This window comes from Bufo gargarizans, chromosome 1, assembly GCF_014858855.1.
Source record: "Bufo gargarizans isolate SCDJY-AF-19 chromosome 1, ASM1485885v1, whole genome shotgun sequence".
NCBI classification, from domain to species: Eukaryota; Metazoa; Chordata; class Amphibia; order Anura; family Bufonidae; genus Bufo; species Bufo gargarizans.
Genome location: NC_058080.1, coordinates 597,400,607 through 597,423,080, shown reverse-complemented (window position 1 = coordinate 597,423,080; position 22,474 = coordinate 597,400,607). Strand labels below are relative to the sequence as shown.

The 22,474-nt window shown below is 41.1% G+C and overlaps 1 protein-coding gene across 1 annotated transcript in view; it reads left to right on the top strand.

Moving 5' to 3' along the window:
- LOC122928961 (solute carrier family 12 member 2-like) overlaps nt 1-22,205 on the top strand; it is a 38,314-nt gene extending 16,109 nt beyond the window's left edge. The window contains exons 6-10 of the mRNA XM_044282316.1: nt 3,701-3,812; nt 8,065-8,151; nt 11,215-11,350; nt 13,445-13,512; nt 18,575-22,205. Coding sequence (XP_044138251.1) covers nt 3,701-3,812; nt 8,065-8,151; nt 11,215-11,350; nt 13,445-13,512; nt 18,575-18,710 — 539 coding nt within the window. The 3' untranslated portion in view covers nt 18,711-22,205. The remainder of the gene's footprint in view (nt 1-3,700; nt 3,813-8,064; nt 8,152-11,214; nt 11,351-13,444; nt 13,513-18,574) is intronic.
- Nucleotides 22,206-22,474: the final 269 nt, after the last annotated feature.

Here is a 22,474-nt window from a genome sequence, read left to right as displayed (position 1 = left end):
CACCTAGGCTAAATGCGCGGGGGGGTCCCGTGACCCCCCCATGTCGGCGATCGCAACAAACCGCAGGTCAATTCAGACCTGCGGTTTGATGCGCTTTTTGCCGTTTCTGATCTCCGCGGTCCCTGACCGCGGGGATCAAAAACTTTACAATGCCCAGAATATATATGTTCTTCCTCCCCCTGCACCCCTGAATGATATTATGTGGGTGGGTGGTGCAGGGGGAGGGTTGCGGGCGGTGCGGGAGGCGGGCGGTGCGGCAGGCGGGATCGCGATCCCCCGCCCGCCTCCCCTTGAATAATCGTTGGTTTCTAGTGGGTATACCAGGGTGCCAGCACATTGCTGGCACCCTGGTATAAACGGCTGACATCGTTGATGCAATGTCAGCCGTTTAACCCTTTCCATACAGCGGTCCGTACGGACCGCTGTATGGAAAAGGTTAACAGCGCAGGGAGCTCCCTCCCTCTCCGATCGGGGGACTGCTGTGCCTTTGCAGCCCCCCGATGGGAGAGGGAGAGAGCCCCCAGACAGCCCCCCGACACCCCAGTCCTCACCCTTCCCCGTCTGCGAAGTTGTGGCAGACGGGGAAGGTTCCCATGGCAACAGGACGCCTGCTCAGGCGTCCTGCTGTCCATGGTGCTGAACAGATCTGTGCTGAAAGCATAGATCTGTTCAGTGTAAGTAAAATACAGTGCAGTACCCTATATAGAGTACAGTACTGTATTATACAGACATCAGACCCACTGGATCTTCAAGAACCAAGTGGGTCTGGGTAAAAAAAAAAGTGAAAAAAAGTGAAAGAAATGTAAAAATCAAAAAACACATTTATCACTGATTAAAAATTAAAAAATTTAATTCCCTACACATGTTTGGTATCGCCGCGTCCGTAACGACCTGATCTATAAAACGGTCATGTTACTTTACCCGAACGGTGAACGCCATAAAAATAAAAAAATAAAAACTATGATGAAATAGAAATTTTGCCCACCTTACTTCCCAAAAAAAGGTAATAAAAGTGATCAAAAAAGTCGCCAAAATTGTAACAATCAAACCGTCATCTCATCCCGCAAAAAATGAGACCCTACTTAAGATAATCGCCCAAAAACTGAAAAAACTATGGCTCTTAGACTATGAAAACACTAAAACATAATTTTTTTTGTTTCAAAAATGAAATCATTGTGTAAAACTTACATAAATTTTAAAAAAAGTATACATATTAGGTATTGCCGCGTCTGTATGGACCGGCTCTATAAAAATATCACATGACCTAACCCCTCAGGTGACCACCGTAAAAAAATAAAAATTAAAACGGTGTAAAAAAAGCAATTTTTTGTCATCTTACATCACAAAAAGTGCAATAGCAAGCGATCAAAAAATCATATGCACCCCAAAATAGTGCCAATCAAACCGTCATCTCATCCCGCAAAAAATGAGACCCTACTCAAGATAATCGCCCAAAAACTGAAACAATTATGGCTCTTAGACTATGGAGACACTAAAACTTTTTTGTTTTAAAAATGAAATCATTGTGTAAAACTTACATAAATAAAAAAATTGTATACATATTATGTATCGCCGCGTCCGTGACAACCTGCTCTATAAAATTACCACGTGATCTAACCTGTCAGATGAATGTTGTAAATAACAAAAAAAAAAACTGTGCTAAAAAGGTATTTCTTGTTACCTTGCCGCACAAAAAGTGTAATATAGAGCAACCAAAAATCATATGTACCCTAAACTAGTACCAACAAAACTGCCACCCTATCCCGTAGTTTCTAAAATGGGGTCACTTTTTTAGAGTTTCTACTCTAGGGGTGCATCAGGGGGGCTTCAAATGGGACAAGGTGTCAAAAAAACCAGTCCAGCAAAATCCAGCCTTCCAAAAACCGTATGGCATTCCTTTCCTTCTGCGCCCTGCCGTGTGACCGTACAGCAGTTTACGACCACATATGGGGTGTTTCTGTAAAGTACAGAATTAGGGCCATGAATAATGAGTTTTGTTTGGCTGTTAACCCTTTCTTTGTAACTGGAAAAAAAAATATTAAAATGGAAAATCTGCCAAAAAAGTGAAATTTGGAAATTGTATCTCTATTTTCCATTAAATCTTGTGCAACACCTAAAGGGTTAAAATTGTATGTAAAATCAGTTTTGAATACCTTGAGGGGTGTAGTTTCTTAGATGGGGTCACTTTTATGGAGTTTCTACTCTAGGGGTGCATCAGGGGGGCTTCAAATGGGACATGGTGTGAAAAAACCAGTCCAGCAAAATCTGGCTTCCAAAAACCAAACGGCGCACCTTTCACTCTACGCCCCGCTGTGTGGCCGTACAGTAGTTTACGGCCACATATGGGGTGTTTCTGTAAACGGCAGAGTCAGGGCAATAAAGATACAGTCTTGTTTGGCTGTTAACCCTTGCTTTTTTAGTGGAAAAAATGGGTTAAAATGGAAAATAAGGCAAAAAAATGAAATTTTCAAATTTCATCCCCATTTGCCAATAACTCTTGTGCAACACCTAAAGGGTTAACGACATATGTAAAATCAGTTTTGAATACCTTGAGGGGTGTAGTTTCTTAGATGGGGTCACTTTTAGGGAGTTTCTACTCTAGGGGGGCATCAGGGGGCTTCAAATGGGACATGGTGTAAATAAACCAGTCCATAAAAATCAGCCTTCCAAAAACCAAACGGCGCACCTTTCACTCTACGCCCCGCTGTGTGGCCATACAGTAGTTTACGGCCACATATTGGGTGTTTCTGTAAACGGCAGAGTCAGGGCAATAAAGATACAGTCTTGTTTGGCTGTTAACCCTTGCTTTGTTAGTGGAAAAAATGGGTTAAAATGGAAAATTAGACAAAAAAATGAAATTCTCAAATTTCATCCCCATTTGCCAATAACTCTTGTGCAACACCTAAAGGGTTAACGACGTATGTAAAATCAGTTTTGAATACCTTGAGGGGTGTAGTTTCTTAGATGGGGTCATTTTTGGGAGGTTTCTATTATCTAAGCCTCACAATATGACTTCAAACCTGAACTGGTCCAAATTTTCAACATTTGCTTCTAAGCCTTGTAACATCCCCAAAAAATAAAATATCATTCCCAAAATGCTACAAACATGAAGTAGACATATGGGGAATGTAAAATCATCACAATTTTTGGGGGTATTACTATGTATTACAGAAGTAGAGAAACTGAAACTTTGAAATTTGCAAATTTTTGATTTTTTTTTGTAAATTAGGTATTATTTTGTGCAAAAATAATAATTTTTGACTTCATTTTACCAGTGTCATGAAGTACAATATGTGACGAAAAAACAATCTCAGAACGGCCTGGATAAGTCAAAGCGTTTTAAAGTTATCAGCACTTAAAGTGACACTGGTCAGATTTGCAAAAAATGGCCTGGTCCTAAGGTGTAAAAAGGCTGTGTCCCTAAGGGGTTAAAGCATATAACATTAACTTAAAGTGGGAGGAAGATGCAACAATCACTATACTGTCGTAATGTGATTTTAAAGTAGAGAATGCATCCTAGACAGAAAAGGGAGATAAAACTTTCCATAATTTTTCTCCTTTGTTTTGTTCTGTGCACACCATGGCTGATTTGTGTTGTCTGCTATCACATTTCTCCTGTCTGTCCTACATTTTTAATTGATGGCTCTAGCACATGATTGTCTTCCATTTTAGTAACTCATGCATTATCACCCTTGCTCAGGATTGACATTGCTAATTCCATACTTGCTGACTACCAAAAAGAAGTGGAAAGACTGCAAGATCAGAGTGTTTATCGGTGGAAAGATTAACAGGATAGATCATGACCGCAGAGCGTAAGTTTGTTGATTTTGATAACATACATATATGTAAAGGGTTGTACTGTAAGAACTAGTAGAGCATATGGACATCCTAGGGGGAGGTCCTCCTCTCAGACTGTCTTGTAATACTAGTTCCTTCTACTGCAGCCAATATATCTGAGTGGTCCCCATTTTCCCAACAAAATCACCCATGGGATCCAGCAAATACTATGTTTAGGGTGTATTCACACATAAGTTTTTAGTGGCGTTTTTCAGCATTTGATGTCCAAATGTTACCTTAAAGTCTATGGAAAACATCTAATGTCAGACATACAGTGGTCCCTCAAGGTACAATATTTATTGGTTCCAGGACGACCATTGTATCTTGAAACCATGGTATGTAGAGTAATTGGTTCCAAAGCCCCAAAATGTCATCCAAGATGAGATCCAAGAAAAAAATGAAGAAAAATAAGCAGATAGCTAAGACAGATAAAACAAGTCATTACACATAACAATCGGGAATAGCGGCTAACTAGCAACTAATACAACTATTTTACCAGAGAAGTGGCCTGGATTGGTTGGGTCTGAGTCTCAGGCATTGTATGTTGAGTTTAGTTTCAACTTACGATTGGTCAGAAAAGACCTTTGTATGTTGAAAATATTGGTTCCTAATATAGTGTTTTCTACTGAAATTTTTTTCTCTGGTATTTTTTTATATATATTTTTTTTAAACTCCGCATCTTAAAGGGAACCTGTCATCTCTACTATGCTACCCTCATTGAGCGTTTCATGTTCATTGTGTTACCCTAAACATATAAATGACACTTTTAATTTCATTTGCAGACTAATTCAATAAGAATTATGCATTTTTGTACTTCCCGCCTTCTATGCAAATTAACATAAGAGAGTCATATCTTACTTGTGTGACCAGAGAAGAGTCATATTTTCAAGCTCAGACTCATCTCAGGTTAATTTGCATATGTATGAATTTTTTTTTTTCCCCCACAATAAAAGCGGATGTGCTAGTGGCGATCTAGCAAACCATGTCCTCAGCTCTATACATAAAATCCCGGTGACAGGTTCCCTTTAAGTAATGTTGTTTTTTCCAGCTGGTTTTCTATCTGCTTTTAGAGAAGAAAAACAAGCCATTCATGCTTTTGTTTTGGAAAAAAATGTACATGGTATGGAAAAATCTGCTTCTATGGCGGGAATAAAACACCATTTGTGTGTGAAGAAATCCTAAAGATGGTGTCGCACACACAGTAATGCATTTTTCTATGGAAAAAAGCACAGCTACAGAAGTTAAATGGAAGTCTATGGGAATTATTGAATACGGCACAGTTTTTTCACTTGAGTTGTGTTTTTTGGGGTCCATGGCGATTTTATTTTATTTTCTAAATCACAGAGATTGTAATGTCAAGTGACATTACAACGGAATACATACTTTCCTATATAAAATGTAAGGTATTCAAAAAGGTTGTTAAAACACTAGTGGGGACATTTATCAACACCAGGGTTTTATGACTTGCTCCCGATCCCTGAGGGGGGCTGCACTTGGATCTGTGCTCTATTGGAAGTGTATGCCTGTACAATTCCCTCAGCTGTATCATTCCCTTCATACATATTGGGGGAGATTTATCAAAACTGGTGTAAAGTAGAACTGGCTTAGTTGCCCATAGCAACCAATTAGATTCCTCCTTTCATTTTTTACAGCTTCTTTGGAAAATGAAAGGTAGAACCTGGTTGCTATGGGCAACTAAGCCAGTTCTACTTTACACCAGTTTTGATAAATCTCATCCAACTATAGCTTTGCCTATATAATTCTCAAAGCATAGTATTGCTGCTCTGGCTAGGTGCAGGTGATGGTGCTCAACTTTGTTGCACACTATAATTCGCAATGTTTCATCAGGAGCTTCCCGATAGTATAATGCCCTATCATCAAGCAGATCACGGTGGGCTGCAATGATGGTTTGCAGCACAGCCTCCGACGTTCGTATGGCCGAGGTCTCCTGAACTGAACACACTACTCCACATGTGGTCTCCCACAATTTAAATCAAATATGTATACCCTGTTAGAATATATATATATATATATATATATATATATATATATATATATATATATATACACAGTACAGACCAAAAGAATTTTCTTTATTTTCATGACTATGAAAATTGTAGATTCACACTGAAGGCATCAAAACTATGAATTAACACATGTGGAATTATATACATAACAAAAAAGTGTGAAACAACTGAAAATGTCATATTCTAGGTTCTTCAAAGTAGCCACCTTTTGCTTTGATTACTGCTTTGCACACTCTTGGCATTCTCTTGATGAGCTTCAAGAGGTAGTCACCTGAAATGGTTTTCACTTCACAGGTGTGCCCTGTCAGGTTTAATAAGTGGGATTTCTTGCCTTATAAATGGGGTTGGGACCATCAGTTGCGTTGTGGAGAAGTCAGGTGGATACACAGCTGATAGTCCTACTGAATAGACTGTTAGAATTTGTATTATGGCAAGAAAAAAGCAGCTAAGTAAAGAAAAACGAGTGGCCATCATTAGGTCAAATGAAGGTCAGTCAGTCCGAAAAATTGGGAAAACTTTGAAAGTGTCCCCAAGTGCAGTCACAAAAACCATCAAGCGCTGCAAAGAAACTGGCTCACATGCGGACCGCCCCAGGAAAGGAAGACCAAGAGTCACCTCTGCTGCAGAGGATAAGTTCATCCGAGTCACCAGCCTCAGAAATCGCAGGTTAACAGCAGCTCAGATTAGAGACCAGGTCAATGCCACACAGAGTTCTAGCAGCAGACACATCTCTAGAACAACTGTTAGGAGGAGACTGTGTGAATCAGGTCTTCATGGTAGAATATCTGCTAGGAAACCACTGCTAAGGACAGGCAACAAGCAGAAGAGACTTGTTTGGGCTAAAGAACACAAGGAAGGGACATTAGACCAGTGGAAATTTATGCTTTGGTCTGATGAGTCCAAATTTGAGATCTTTGGTTCCAACCACTGTGTCTTTGTGCGACGCAGAAAAGGTGAACGGATGGACTCTACATGCCTGGTTCCCACCGTGAAGCATGGAGGAGGAGGTGTGATGGTGTGGGGGTGCTTTGCTGGTGACACTGTTGGGGATTTATTCAAAATTGAAGGCATACTGAACCAGCATGGCTACCACAGCATCTTGCAGCGGCATGCTATTCCATCCAGTTTGCGTTTAGTTGGACCATCATTTATTTTTCAACAGGACAATGACCCCAAACACACCTCTAGGCTGTGTAAGGGCTATTTGACCATGAAGGAGAGTGATGGGGTGCTGCGCCAGATGACCTGGCCTCCACAGTCACCGGACCTGAACCCAATCAAGATGGTTTGGGGTGAGCTGGACCGCAGAGTGAAGGCAAAAGGGCCAACAAGTGCTAAGCATCTCTGGGAACTCCTTCAAGACTGTTGGAAGACCATTTCAGGTGACTACCTCTTGAAGCTCATCAAGAGAATGCCAAGAGTGTGCCAAGCAGTAATCAAAGCAAAAGGTGGCTACTTCGAAGAACCTAGAAAAAGAACCTTTCAGTTGTTTCACACTTTTTTGTTATGTATATAATTCCACATGTGTTAATTCATAGTTTTGATGCCTCCAGTGTGAATCTACAATTTTCAGTCATGAAAAAAAGAAAACTTTTGAATGAGAAGGTGGTCTGTACTGTGTGTATATATATATATACATACACACACAGTCACATTCAGGGATGAGATTCTGTTAGGCCCTAGGATAACATCAGAGTGTAATTCAAGTTGTCACTTACCACCGTCATGATTTTTAATGATTCTCATGATCCATTCTTTCTTGAGCAGTGTGGGAAAGCTTCTGTTCAAAGGGGTGTACACTCAGCTTAAAGCAAATTTAAATCAATTTATCACCAGACAATCTGCTGATGACATGGGAATGACAAAAGCATTAAGTAATAAACCCTAAGCCACCAAAACAATTTGTACCGTGACATTATGATCTATACGCAAGAATTTCTAATATATTATTTCAAACAGAGCAGAGAAGAAATGGCTTTGTGAGAAGAGCAAACCCTGAAAACCAGCACTTGTGTAGTGTCTGGGTGCACAGTAATAGCTATAGTTGGAACTTGCCTCGTTCATGTCAATTGACGGCATCATCTCTGGGGGAAAGTAGTAAATCGAGCAAAACTGTGGCACCCTCTTCTCCCTAATGCTATAATGCCTGTGTTTAATTTCATTGTCTGTAATGCTGATATCTGGCATGGTGTTTTTCCAGGATGGCAACATTGTTGAGCAAGTTCAGAATTGACTTCTCTGACATCATGGTTCTCGGCGATATCAACACCAAGCCAAAGAAAGAAAAGTAGGTTTATTTTTGGTTTATGACGTGTGTACCGGTGCAGGATCATGTGTGTACTTCTTTATAATTCCGTTTTTTAATATTGCAAGAGCATGCAGTTAATCCTCTGTTGCTTTTTTAGTTGTTGTGATTTTGTGAAGATACACAGATCCAAGAATACTGTATGCACATTTCGATTTTTTTGTTTCCTTCTTAAGAAGGTCTAAAGCCTGTGTTACACAGGCCTGACTGAGCAAGCTATTGTCGGGGAAAGAAACGATTGCTGTGCCATCAATCATCCCCATGCTATCTAGTGGTTTGCCAGCAGTAGATCGTAATTAAACAGTGCGATCTGCCACCGGCAAACTATGGTTTTTAAGCGTGCTTAAAAATCACTATTTACCGATGAACAAGCAATCAGCAGCAGTATTACACTGCAAGATGATCGCTAACAAGCGTTCAAACAAACGCTCGTTAGCGATCATCTGCTGAAAAATCGGCAGCCTTAAGTCTCTGAGTCACAGGAGCATTTCTTTAATTAATTTGTGTACAAGATGATATGTGTTTTCATGGGGTATAATAGATTTTATTTTTTTATGATAATTTTATCTGTGTGTGACAAAGTGTACAGAAACAACCCTCCCCCAGCAGTTAAAGGGTTAAAATGTTCAACAAAAATAAGGGCAGTTGTACATGTGGATTAGATGTAGTTGGCCAGAAATGCTGCTTAGTGGCAGAACCCAGGAAGAGTAATGGAATATATTGTCCTCCATCATGGATCATGTATATTTGTGGAAGTTACCTAATAGTGACCGGTAATCTACACTCTGCTGGTAGTCTGCACTCTGCAGGTTAACTGTTCCCACCGTGTAAGTATAAAGAGACATTTGACTGGTATAAATAATAGTAATATATTTTCAGAAAATATTCTTAGGCCGCTTTCAGACGAGCGAGTGTCACGCTCCGGACTCACATTGCAGCACCTGTCTTGAACTTCCAGCACATAGCATTATATTGGTTTATGATGCTATCTAACCCTTACAATTCTGCAATATTGGATAACACTGACAGCATTAGGTCAGTGTTATCCAATACATTCCAGAACTGTAAGAATCATAACTCGATCCCGGCAGTGCTGGAAGTTCACGATGGGGGGCTGAGCTGGGAGTCCAGAGCATGACAGTCGCTTGTCTGAAAGCAGCCTTATAATGCTTAAGGTTAGAATTATTGGCGTGGCTGCCGACTTCTTATTTTTTTCAACATGTGTTTGGGTACTTTGTAGGTTTAGAAATTGCTGTTACTTCCGTAATGCTCCATGACATACTATTAGGTCCCAGCAGCAGAGTTTTTCCCACTGCGTGGCATAATAGTACATCGTGGCAATGGAGTGGGCTCAGGAGCTGGGCCCGCGCCATAGTTTGCATGTTTACGTTATATTGCACATCAGGCATCCAGCTCTCACTGCTGGGATCAGAGAGAAATCTGATGCAGCAGTTTAACCCCTCAGGTGCCCCTCTGGATCTGAGCAGTTAGATGAAGGGAGCTCCCTCGGTCCTCTGATTTGTACCCCTTGAAAGCTATTGTGAGGTCCTGGGTACTCAGCTTGGCAGCTGGGGGCCTTCTGAAGAGCTCCAGGCCTGCCATGTTCAGGGCCACTATTACATCATGCCTCCAACATGATGTAGTAGTGTGCCTGTCAGAATGACTTTGCAATGTAATACAGGAGTGTTACCATGCATAGTACAAGCCATAAAAGGACTGCAGCTTCAGTTGACCCAATCTATCAAAATATCCTATTTAACCTGCACTGTGAACTCTGTAACAGGAAAAAATAAAATAAAAATGATCAATGTATCCAAAAATGGTATCATAAGAAATTATACCTTGTCCCACGAAAATGAGTTATGACACAGCAATGTCAGCAGAATATAAAAATGTGGTCAAATATGGGGAGACACGGCAATAAAAAAAATTTGAAAAATTGTAAAAACCATATAAATGGAATCACCTTAATCATACTGACCCACAGAATAAATGTCAAATATTATTTTTACCATGCAGTGAATAGCATAAAACAAAACACTAAAAACAATGGTAGAATTATGTTGTATTTTTTCAAACAGGCCCCAAATAAAAAACATTTCCCCAAAAATATAACTTGGGCCGAATGCACACGGCCGTTAGCGGTCCGTGGAACCGCGGCCTGGATTCCTGCTGAAAGCAGGAGCGCACGGCGTCATTGGTTGCTATGGTGCCGTGCGCTCCCTGCTGCCGCCACAGTACAGTAATACACTGGTATGATCTATACCAGTGCATTACTGTACTGTGGCGGCAGCAGGGAGCGCACGGCGTTATAGCAACCCATGCCGCCGTGCCCTCCTGCTCTCAGCAGGAATCCAGGCCGCGGTTCCACGGACCGCTCACGGCCGTGTGCATTCGGCCTTACCCTGCATAAAACAAACCCTTATACAGCTATGTTTTTTTTGTTTGTTTTTTAATAGCTTTGGGTAAATGGGTTAAAAGGTAAAGGTTTAGATAATCTGTCTGTGTTGTGTGTTCTTGTAAGGAATTCTATAATCTTATTAGCTGTAGATGTAAGACACTTCAAAGCTGAAGGTGGCACCTTCCATTTATTACGATAAAGAAGCCAGGAGCTTGCCAAGTATGTATCCCGATTTCTTGGCATAGTGTTTGAGCTGTGTTCATTAGCTGCTGTTGCTTTGTCAGGATCACTTTTGGCAAATCCTGGATTTGGCTTTCATTTCAGCATATCCCCCCCCCCTTAATGTTATTTTCCCTCGCCTGTAGCTTCAAACGCATCAATCGGATTTGTCATTTTGTAGAATAGGTTTGTATGGGAATGATCTGATTCCCATGGATGTCAACAAATGAAGCTCCTTGTCTGTTCACATTCAGTAGTGGAATGATCAATTGCACGTTTTGGATTTCCAACAATTAAACTGTGACTTTCAAGGTTTTTGGGAATCTGCAACTAAAACCTGAAGTGACATTGACTGTTACATTTCTACTACTACAATGAGATAGAATTGCGGTTAACAGTTTTTTTTTTCCCTCCGTTGCCTTCAGTGTGGCAGCTTTTGAAGAGATGATTGAACCGTTCAGGCTGCGGGAAGACGAAAAGGAACAGGATGTCGCTGACAAAATGAAAGAGGAAGAGCCATGGCGAATAACTGATAATGAGCTAGAGCTTTATAAGACAAAGGTACCTTTTATCTGATCAGCAATGCCAATAGCAAGATGTCAGATATCCATTTCAGGGAATGAACTCTTAAAGTTCTAGTATATTAAAGGGGTGATATCATAAAGACATCTCCTTTCTATGGTGTCCTCGCTGGGGACTCCTCTCTTCAGACCAGAATAGAAAGCTGATGTAGAAGTGTGCCTTCTCCATTGATTGGCCAGCTAATCATTCAGTGTTTATCAGCATGTGGCTTCCTCCAGCAATGCATGGGGTTTGAGAAGGTGGCTTCTTCTTAAAAAAGAGACAACTCCTTTAACTTACAGACACATGATGTATTAAACGGGGGTATCTGCCATCCAGTGATCTGTCATATGTCCTGTTGGCTAAAGCTTACAGCCAGCTTTGGCATTGGCGCACTGCAGCAAAATCAAATAGACTGCAATATGGAAACTGCAATGTTAAAGGGGTTGTCTCACTTCTGCACATGGCATTTATCATGGAGATGAAGTTAATACAAGGCACTTACTAATGTATTGTGATTGTCCACATTGCTTCCTTTGTTAGCTTCATTCATTTTTCCATCACATTATACACTGCTCCATGGTTACAACCACCCTTTAATCCAATAGCAGTGGTCGTGCTGGCACAGAATAGAAAAAAGTGCTGGCCTCTCTGGTGGCCAGGACAATGGGAGCAAGCATAGGCACTCATGCGCAGCAGCTCCCGTTCTGCGCTGCAGTGGTGGCCGTAATGAGCAGTGTATAATGGGATGGAAAAATGAATCCAGCCAGTAAAGGAGACAATATGGACACAATACATTAGTAAGTGCCTTGTATTAACTTTATCTAAATGATAAATTCCATTTGCTGAAGTGAGACACCCCTTTTTAATGCTTGTTTTCCTCTAAATGGCATAACTATACCTCACAATCTTGAGCGAGGTGCACAACTTTTTTCATACGAATGCTTTTTAGCGACGAATGATTATATTCCCCCTTAATATAAGCTTAAGACAATTGCTGTCATTTCATTCCAGCCATTTAACCAGTTTCTGGGAACAATAATGGCATTAAAGGGAATGGATAGGTCCCTAATTAGCCATGAGCTAGTTGATCTGAAGAGTATTTTACATTTCATACAATTGGCAAAACCTGGAGCATGTCAAGAAGAGTCTAAAATCCCTAGCATGAGGTGTTACTACCTAGCTTACTTTTACATTGACAATTCAGGATATTTCCTTTAAAGGGGTTCTGGCTTTTATTATTGATGACCTATAGGTCATCAATACCAGATTGGTGGGGATTCGATACCCGCGCCTCCAACGATCAGCTGTATGAGGAGACGGCGCGCGCAGTGTGCACGTGCTGTCTCCCTTCTATCTTCCTGCTCGCTGCTGCTTTACCATAGACATAGCAGCAGCAGAAAGACTGCGCACACAGTCTCCTCATACAGCTGATGGGCAGGGGTGCCAGGTGTCTGACCCCCTGCTGACCTAGCCAGGAAAATCCCTTTAAAAGCATTTTCCAGGTTATAGGTATTGATGCTTTTTCCCAATATCAGATCATTGGAGGCCGGACACCAATCAGCTCAGCAGCTGCCAGTGCAAGAACTTACACAGCAGATGGAGCCAGAAGCAGAAAGCGTCCTCTGTGCCGGCTAACTGCTCCCATTCACTTCAGTGGGAAATGAGCCGCAGTAACCCGGCATGGCCACTACACAGGACAGAACTGTTCTCCTAACCCCATCCTTTGTTGGTTCCGGTGTCAGCAGCTGCTGAGAACAGCCGATTGGTGGGGGTGCTGGCTGTTGAAACCCCACCATTCTGCTATGTATGACCTATCCTATGGATGTCATTAATATCTATAGCCCCGAAAACCCCCTTTAAACATAGTTTGATATAAATGAGGTGAGTAACAGCAATCTAAAGTAAATTTGCCCTCACTCGATGTTAATTCATATGGGAGGGCAAATGTGACGAGCCATCTTTAAAACTGTATGCTAACAGAATCTGTAAGACATGGTTATTGTAATAGATCTTCTGTTCCTTTTCCAACTTTGTTTCGTCTACTACATGTTGTTGAGTATTCACCATGTCTCACCCTCTGCCTTGTATTAGACTCATCGTCAGATCCGGTTAAATGAATTGTTGAAGGAGCACTCGAGCACAGCCAATGTTATTGTCATGTAAGTTGAAATATGATCTAGACTGCTATGTACATGCTGCTCGGGAGTGAGCTTTGCCTCTCCTATGTGCCAGTACTGTTCGTATGAGCCTGTATAGAAATGGGTCTGAAATACTTTAACAAGAATTCCAAACATGTTCTGCTTATACCATGACTCATGGCTCTGGAGAAAAAGGAAACTTGCCGAATTGTCACTTTCAGCTGTTTTTTGGTTCAGAGCGTTTGAAGCCAAATGTTTTATCTTTGGTGTAGTTTTCCCATCCCATAGATGACACAAAGCAAACCTATTTTAAAAAAAGGCGTGATGTGAACCTGACCTAAATGTGATTAAACACAACATTATGAATAATGGCCTACAATAATATTTTGAGTTCATGTGGTAGCGAAATATTGGGGTTATCTGGGACTATAAGAATGATGGTCTGTCTTTACCAGGCTCTGTGCCATACTTGTGCCCAAGGTTACTTTCACTACACCTTCATCTGGTTCAAGTGAGAGATACTAAGCTGTAATACCAGACACAGCTTCTACTAAAAGTGTGATGTGGGCCCTTCTATCCTAAGGATAGACCATGAATTTTAGAGTCCCAGTTAACTCCTTTTTAAAGGGGTTGCAACACTACAATATCCATGACTAGGGATGAGTGAACTTGTGTTTTACAAGTTCAAGGTTCAGGTTTTGTTACAATTCCGATATGGATTACGTTACAACAGGCCGTAATGGAAGGCCTTTAACCCCTTAAGGACACAGCCTTTTTACACCTTAGGACCAGGCCATTTTTTGCAAATCTGACCAGAGTCACTTTAAGTGCTGATAACTTTAAAACGCTTTGACTTATCCAGGCCGTTCTGAGATTGTTTTTTTGTCACATATTGTACTTCATGACACTGGTAAAATGAAGTAAAAAAAAATATTTTTTTTGCACCAAAAAATACCTAATTTAACAAAAATTTGGAAAAATTTGTAAATTTCTAAGTTTCAGTTTCTCTACTTCTGTAATACATAGTAATACCCCTAAAAATTGTGATGCCTTTACATTCCCCATATGTCTACTTCATGTTTGAATTATTTTGGGAATGATATTTAATTTTTTGGGGATGTTACAAGGCTTAGAAGTTTAGAAGCAAATCTTGAAATTTTTCAGAAATTTACAAAAAAACAATTTTTAGGGACCACTACAGCTCTGAAGTCACTTTGCGAGGCTTACATAATAGAAACCACCCAAAAATGACCCCATTCTATAAACTACACCCCTCAAGGTATTCAAAACTGATTTTACAAACTTCGTTAACCCTTTAGGTGTTGCACAAGAGTTATTGGCAAATGGGGATGAAATTTGAGAATTTCATTTTTTTGGCTAATTTTCCATTTTAACCCATTTTTTCCACTAACAAAGCAAGGGTTAACAGCCAAACAAGACTGTATCTTTATTGCCCTGACTCTGCCGTTTACAGAAACACCCTATATGTGGCCGTAAACTACTGTACGGCCACACAAGCGGGGCGTAGAGTGAAAGGTGCGCCATATGGTTTTTGGAAGGCAGGTTTTGCTGGACTGTTTTTTTGACACCATGTCCCATTTGAAGCCCCCTGATGCACCCCTAGAGTAGAAACTCCATAAAAGTGACCCCATCTAAGAAACTACACCCCTCAAGGTATTCAAAACTGATTTTACAAACTTCATTAACCCTTTAGGTGTTGCACAAGAGTTATTGGCAAATGGGGATGAAATTTGAGAATTTCATTTTTTTGCCTAATTTTCCATTTTAACCAATTTTTTTCCACTAAAAAAGCAAGGGTTAACAGCCAAACAAGACTGTATCTTTATTGCCCTGACTCTGCAGTTTACAGAAACATCCCATATGTGGCCGTAAACTACTGTACGGCCACACAGCGGGGCGTAGAGTGAAAGGTGCGCCATATGGTTTTTGGAAGGCAGGTTTTGCTGGACAGTTTTTTTGACACCATGTCCCATTTGAAGCCCCCCTGATGCAACCCTAGAGTAGAAACTCCATAAAAGTGACCCCCATCTAAGAAACTACACCCCTCAAGGTATTCAAAACTGATTTTTACAAAGTTTGTTAACCCTTTAGGTGTTGCACAAGATTTAATGGAAAATAGAGATACAATTTCAAAATTTCACTTTTTTGGCAGATTTTCCATTTTAATATTTTTTTTCCAGTTACAAAGCAAGGGTTAACAGCAAAACAAAACTCATTATTTATGGCCCTGATTCTGTAGTTTACAGAAACACCCCATATGTGGTCGTAAACTGCTGTACGGGCACACGGCAGGGCGCAGAAGGAAAGGAATGCCATACGTTTTTTGGAAGGCAGATTTTGCTGGACTGGTTTTATTGACACCATGTCCCATTTGAAGCCCCCCTGATGCACCCCTAGAGTAGAAACTCCAAAAAAGTGACCCCATTTTAGAAACTACGGGATAAGGTGGCAGTTTTGTTGGTACTAGTTTAGGGTACATATGATTTTTGGTTGCTCTATATTACACTTTTTGTGCGGCAAGGTAACAAGAAATAGCTTTTTTGGCACTGTTTTTTTTTTTGTTATTTACAACATTCATCTGACCGGTTAGATCATGTGGTAATTTTATAGAGCAGGTTGTCACGGATGCGGCGATACCTAATATGTATACAATTTTTTTTATTTATGTAAGTTTTACACAATGAATTAATTTTTAAAACAAAAAAAAGTTTTAGTGTCTCCATAGTCTAAGAGCCATAGTTTTTTCAGTTTTTGGGTAGGGTCTCATTTTTTGCGGGATGAGATTACGGTTTTATTAGCACTATTTTGGGGTGCATATTACTTTTTGATCGCTTGCTGTTACACTTTTTGTGAAGTAAGATGACAAAAAATTGCTTTTTTTTACTCGGTTTTTTTTTTTTTTTTTTTTACGGTGGTCACCTGAGGGGTTAGGTCATGTGATATTTTTATAGAGCCGGTCGATACGGATGCGGCGATACCTAATATGTATACTTTTTTTTATTTATGTAAGTTTTACACAATGATTTCATTTTTGAAACAAAAAAAATAATGTTTTAGTGTTTCCATAGTCTAAGAGCCATAGTTTTTTCAGTTTTGGGGCGATTATCTTGGGTAGGGTATGATTTTTGCGGGATGAGATGACGGTTTGATTGTTACAATTTTGGAGTACATACAACTTTTTTGATCACTTTTATTAACTTTTTTGGGAAGTAAGGTGGGCAAAATTTCAATTTCATCATAGTTTTTAATTTTTAATTTTTATGGCGTTCACCGTTTGGGTAAAGTAACATGACCGTTTTATAGATCAGGTCGTTACGGACGCGGCGATACCAAACATGTGTAGGGAATTTCATTTTTTTTTTTATTTTTAATCAGTGATAAATGTGTTTTTTGATTTTTACTTTATTTTTACTTTTTTTCACTTTCTTTATTACCCAGACCCACTTGGTTCTTGAAGATCCGGTGGGTCTGATGTCTGTATAGTACAGAACAATATATATAGTACTGTACTGTATTTTACACTTTGTCTGAACAGATCATTGCCTTTCAGCACAGATCTGTTCAGCACCATGGACAGCAGGACGCCTGAGAGGCGTCCTGTTGCCATAGGAACCTTCCCCGTCTGCTCAGTTATGGTCAGAACTGCGCAGACGGGGAAGGGTAAGGACGGGGCTCTGGGGGGGCTGCCTGGGAGCTCTCTCCCTCTCCATTCGGGGGGCTGCAAAGGCACAGCAGCCCCCCGATGGGAGAGGGAGGGAGCTCCCTGCGCTGTTAACCTTTTCCATACAGCGGTCCGTACGGACCGCGGTATGGAAAGGGTTAAACGGCTGACATCGCAGCACAGATGTCAGCCGTTTATACCAGGGTGCCAGCAATGTGCTGGCACCCTGGTATACCCACTAGAAACCAACGATTATTCAAGGGGAGGCGGGCGGGGGATCGCGATCCCGCCTACCGCACCTCCCGCACCGCCCGCAACCCTCCCCCTGCACCTCCCACCGTGCTCAAATAACTCAGGGGTGCAGGGGGGAGGGATGCAGGAACATTTTTGGAATCCTAAAGTTTCTGATCCCCGCGGTCAGGGACCGCGGGGATCAGAAACTGCAGAAATCGCAGCAAACCGCAGGTCTGAATTGACCTGCGGTTTGCCGCGATCGCCGACATGGGGGGGTCACGGGACCCCCCCGCGCATTTAGCCTAGGTGCCTGCTCAATGATTTGAGCAGGCACCGGGTTCCGATCACTGCCAGCCGCACGGCAGTGATCAGAAATACACAGGGCGTACATGTACGCCCTGTGTCCTTAAGTACCAGGGCACAAGGGCGTACCTGTACGCCCTATGTCCTTAAGAGGTTAAGAGGCATTCTGTTATAATAGAAGTCTACAGGCTGCAAAACAGATCCGTCTGGTTTCCATTATGCAGGAGTGGACTCCTGCATAACTGAAACCAGACATATCCGTTATGCGGCCCATAGACCTCTTTTATGACTGAATGCCTCTTAAAGGCATTCCGTCATTGAATTCCGTTTTGGCCCGTGGTAACGGAATCCATATTGGAATTGTTATAAAACACAAACCCTGAACTCGAACGTGTAAAACACAAGTTTGCTCATCCCTATTGATGAACTATCCTCAGGATGGGAAATCTATATCAGATCGTGGGGGTCTGACTTCCGGCACCCTTGATGATAAGCTGTTTGAAGCGGTAGCGGCACTCATTGGAGTGCTACTTCTGCTTCAAAATTATCTGCACGTCATCTTGCTCTTGCAATTACACTGAGCCGTCTCTATAAACAAGACGACACTCAGGTAATTTTAAAGCTGAAACAGCGCTTGCCCGAGCGCCGCTACTGCTTCAAACAGCTGATTGGCTGGGGTACCAGGTGTCGGATCCCCGCCGCTCTGATATTAATGACCTATCCTGAGGTGAGGTCATCAATATTGATTGCAGTGTGGCATAGCCCCTTTAAGGTGTTCAGTAATACTTCCTATGATTACCTATATTGCTCTGTTATTACTCTGTATTTCAGCCTAAACATATCTGCTTTACTGTTTTGTGACAGGAGCCTTCCAGTTGCGAGAAAAGGTGCCGTGTCCAGTGCACTTTACATGGCTTGGCTAGAGGCACTTTCTAAAGATCTCCCACCCATCCTGCTTGTCCGTGGAAATCACCAGAGCGTCCTTACTTTCTACTCCTAAAAGCTGACAGCCGCAAAGCCCCCAAAGAAATGGTACTTCAGTGGCTGGGATGCAGGCATCATCACGTTCTCTAAAGCCCCTGAACTTCTCTTTCTGAATTTCACAGACTTGAAAGCACATGGAGGAAAGTAACTTTTTCCACACTTGAGCATCTGTTGCAGTTTTACTGCTTCTGTTACATTACCGGTGGATCCTGGCTTCATAAGGGAGATTCCGATGTATGGGACTCGAATACATGGAAGTTTATTTCTCTGCTACTTGAAAAGCAGCAATAAAAGCGTGTTTCTTTTTATTTTGACCAGTGAAAGGATTCTAGATTTGTAAAAGCCTTTAGCCTTGAGGTGCCTTTTTGAAAATTAACCAAACTTCATCCATACCCCCCTTTTTTATAAACTTGTATAGAATGTACAATCTGCCTTTCAGCTAGGACTTTAGATCAAAACCTTTAGTTTCTAGTTTCTTCCATCTTGACGATAACTTATGCTGCTGCTTCGTCTTCCACCAAGCTATTCACTCTTGTATTGCGTCATAAATGTTATTATTTTTTTATATTCTTCTTCTTTTGAATGTGTTAGCAAAAATGCACAGGGTTTGAACAAGACAGCTATTCCAACAATAAAAACACGTGAAGCGACCATATGGGTTGTATTGGAACAAATGAGCAAGTAAAATGGACCTCGCTGTGGGTATCGCATACACTACTTTACTTTAAGTGAACCCCCATCTTTCCTGTTCAAGTTATACTCCACGTGTCACCCAAATATAATAGACTTCATTAATGGTGCGTAGGTGACTGTGTCTAGGGGTTTTTAATGGCGCTCGTTTCTGGCCTATCCAGAGATCTGTTGTACATGAATAACACAATTCAGGTCAGTTCTCCAAAAACATTCAATCTGTATTTATTCCTAGCATCTCTATACAAGGGGAAGCGGCCATACTGTGCCCTTCTCCCACTATTCAGCTTACTAATATACCACAATGAATGAATTGACTCATTTCTACCCAAAATGTCGGTCTCCAGTCACTGCAGCCCCTAAATGTTCAGTTTACTTTGTCGTACTTTTGTAATACAGGAAATCAAATTTTAAATGTATCTAGTCTGTCCTGGTCAGATGAGGGTGACATGGTGACATGCCACCATTTTAATGCTTGATTGAATGACGATACTCAGTACACTTCTACAGCTGTCTTTCTATGTTATATATGTGGATGTTGAGGTTTATGCCCAGAATGTTTGATGCAATGGCTCATGTGCAATAGCATTACTTGGGGGGGGGGGGGGGGGCGAGACATGGGGCTTGTCTTGAAAATGAGCGCTTTCTTGTTGAGAGATGCCTTTCTGCTGTACTACCTTGTAGCCCATAGACTTATATTATGAATACCTGTAGAAAAAAACACATTTCTGTCCACTTATGTCTTGGATTTTTCTGTGTTTTAAGTCTAAATATGTTTTAAGCAAAACCTCCTTACTTCACATTAAGGCTACATTCGCACGACGGCTGTCACATGACCGTTTTAACAACTATGATAGTCTATGGGGTTATTCACATGCTGTTTTTTGTTTGTTTTTGATGGGCCGTGAATAACGTCTATCCTATTTTGTCTATTTTCATGGGCCAACAGCCCCTTTACAATTACAATTACGTTTTTTGCCAGCCATCGTGTGAATGGAGCCTTACATTAGCTTTGCATTCTACAACTTTTTGAAATACTGTACTGTACTTTTTGACAGTGTTCAGTTGCTTTTATGTTTATCGGGCAGTACTTCTTTAGGACCGAGGAGAGAAGTTGATGAAACAGTTTATGAAGAGGTCTAGTCTGTGACTATTAGAACTCTGAAGACAATAACCTATGGTGAGAAGGTTCATCATTACAAGAAAGTGCATTCCAAGCTTTTCTAGTTGTAAATTACAGTTCTCTGGAACCAATCAGATTCCACCTTTCATTTTTGACAGCTCCTTTGGAAAATGAAAAGTGGAATCTGATTGGTTGCTATGGGCAACTAAGCCCGTTCTACTTTACACCAGTTTGATAAATTACCCCTATTGACTATCAAGCCAGTGTTGTACCCAGTGACGGGGTTCTTCGGCATAGTACAAACATCTGTTGAACTGAGCACAGGATATACAGACAATTTTGATGTGTTATCCAGATGTTCTGTCTCCCATCAATAATTAGGCTATGACTATAATGACTAAATACATGTATGTTAATCTATGCATACACATCCTGTGCTCTGTTCCATTAACATTGTGTACTATGCCAGGAGGTAATGGAGATATCGAAGTAAGCTCCTGTGTAGGTTATCAACCTGATGTATGCCGGTTTTCTTGGATAATGTATTGGATGAAATTGGCCCTGAATGATAAGATATCCCTGGCGTGTCAGGATAGGTTTGGAAGTGAGGAAATAGTAAGCTTGTTCATTTTTTATCTATAGAAGGAGCCTCAGTCATCACAGCATCCCCCCCCCCCTTCCCTGCAAATGATTGTACTGGATTGGTAGAAAGTCGATAGGGCCGTTTGTGAAGATGCTGTATTGGTGCCACAGGCTCTATGTGTGATATAATTAGAATACCCACTGATATGTTTTACCTGGGAAACAAGAATTGTCATGTGTAACTAATATAGTGAAATGTACAGTGTATTATTAATGTCTTGTATTCAGAGCATGTATGATTAATTATGTACTGGTCTGTTGTATCACTGCTCGGTTGAAGACCCCACAGCTATATTTGTACAGAACTTGTTTGGAAAAAATAATCTAATGTACGTGAAAATGCCTGAAGATCTGTAAAAACAATTACAGGATTGATGAGTTTGCAGTAAGTTGGAATGAAAGTAGATGAATATATACCATATCCAATTTTATAGTAACGTCTAAGGGTTTTTGCTGGTATTTTTGTGCACCTGTGGTTTTTGGTGTTTTTTTTTTTTGTTTTGTTTTGTTTTTTTTGCAGTAAAAAACGGCAACTCCAGAATTAGCAGGTCTATGGGAAAAGCGGGAAACTCAAGCCTTTTTTTTTCTATAGGTGGTTTTGTTCATTACCGTAGTTGCTGTGTTTTGTCTTTTTGGCTTTTTTTAAATCACCTTCTCTTTAGGGGTTGAGCATCTTGAAGTAAACGCTAGTGTGCAAAAAATGCCAGGAAAAAACTCAGGTGGCCTGAGCAAAAACATGCAGTTATTCTGCCTTCTCCAACCCCCCCCCCCCCCCCCCCCCAAAAAAAAGCCAGTCAAAACTTGTGTGTATAGGGACTCTGTAGCGGTTTTCTGGAAAAAGATACAGAAAACTACCTCAGGCTACTTTAATATTAGCGTTAGCAGGGTCCGGCAGGCTGTTACAGCAGGGGCCATGATGCCCACTGCACGCGCGAGCGGAGGTCATGCTTGCACAGTTCTACCAGCGCCGTACATGTACAGCGCTGGTAGCGAAAGGGTGAACTATAATGGGGACAGACCAGAGGTCCGGCAGCAGCATGGCAAACGTGCCGAGAGGAGGCCGGCCAAAAACCGAACCTGCTAATGTGAAAGTAGCCTCACTCTGCCTGAATGCTCACTAGATCTCAGAAATAATTATGTTTACTTTAATTTATCTTGCTTAACTCTTTATAGCATCTTTGACTCTGCCAGGGCTTCCTGTGAATGGTATTACTATGTAACGAACTGCAGTTCCCATGATACCACTCAACTCTTGCAAGCTTTGCATGTATTTACAGCTGCTTCATGCTCTCTATTTTTGCACACAGCACAGATCTGCTAATCAC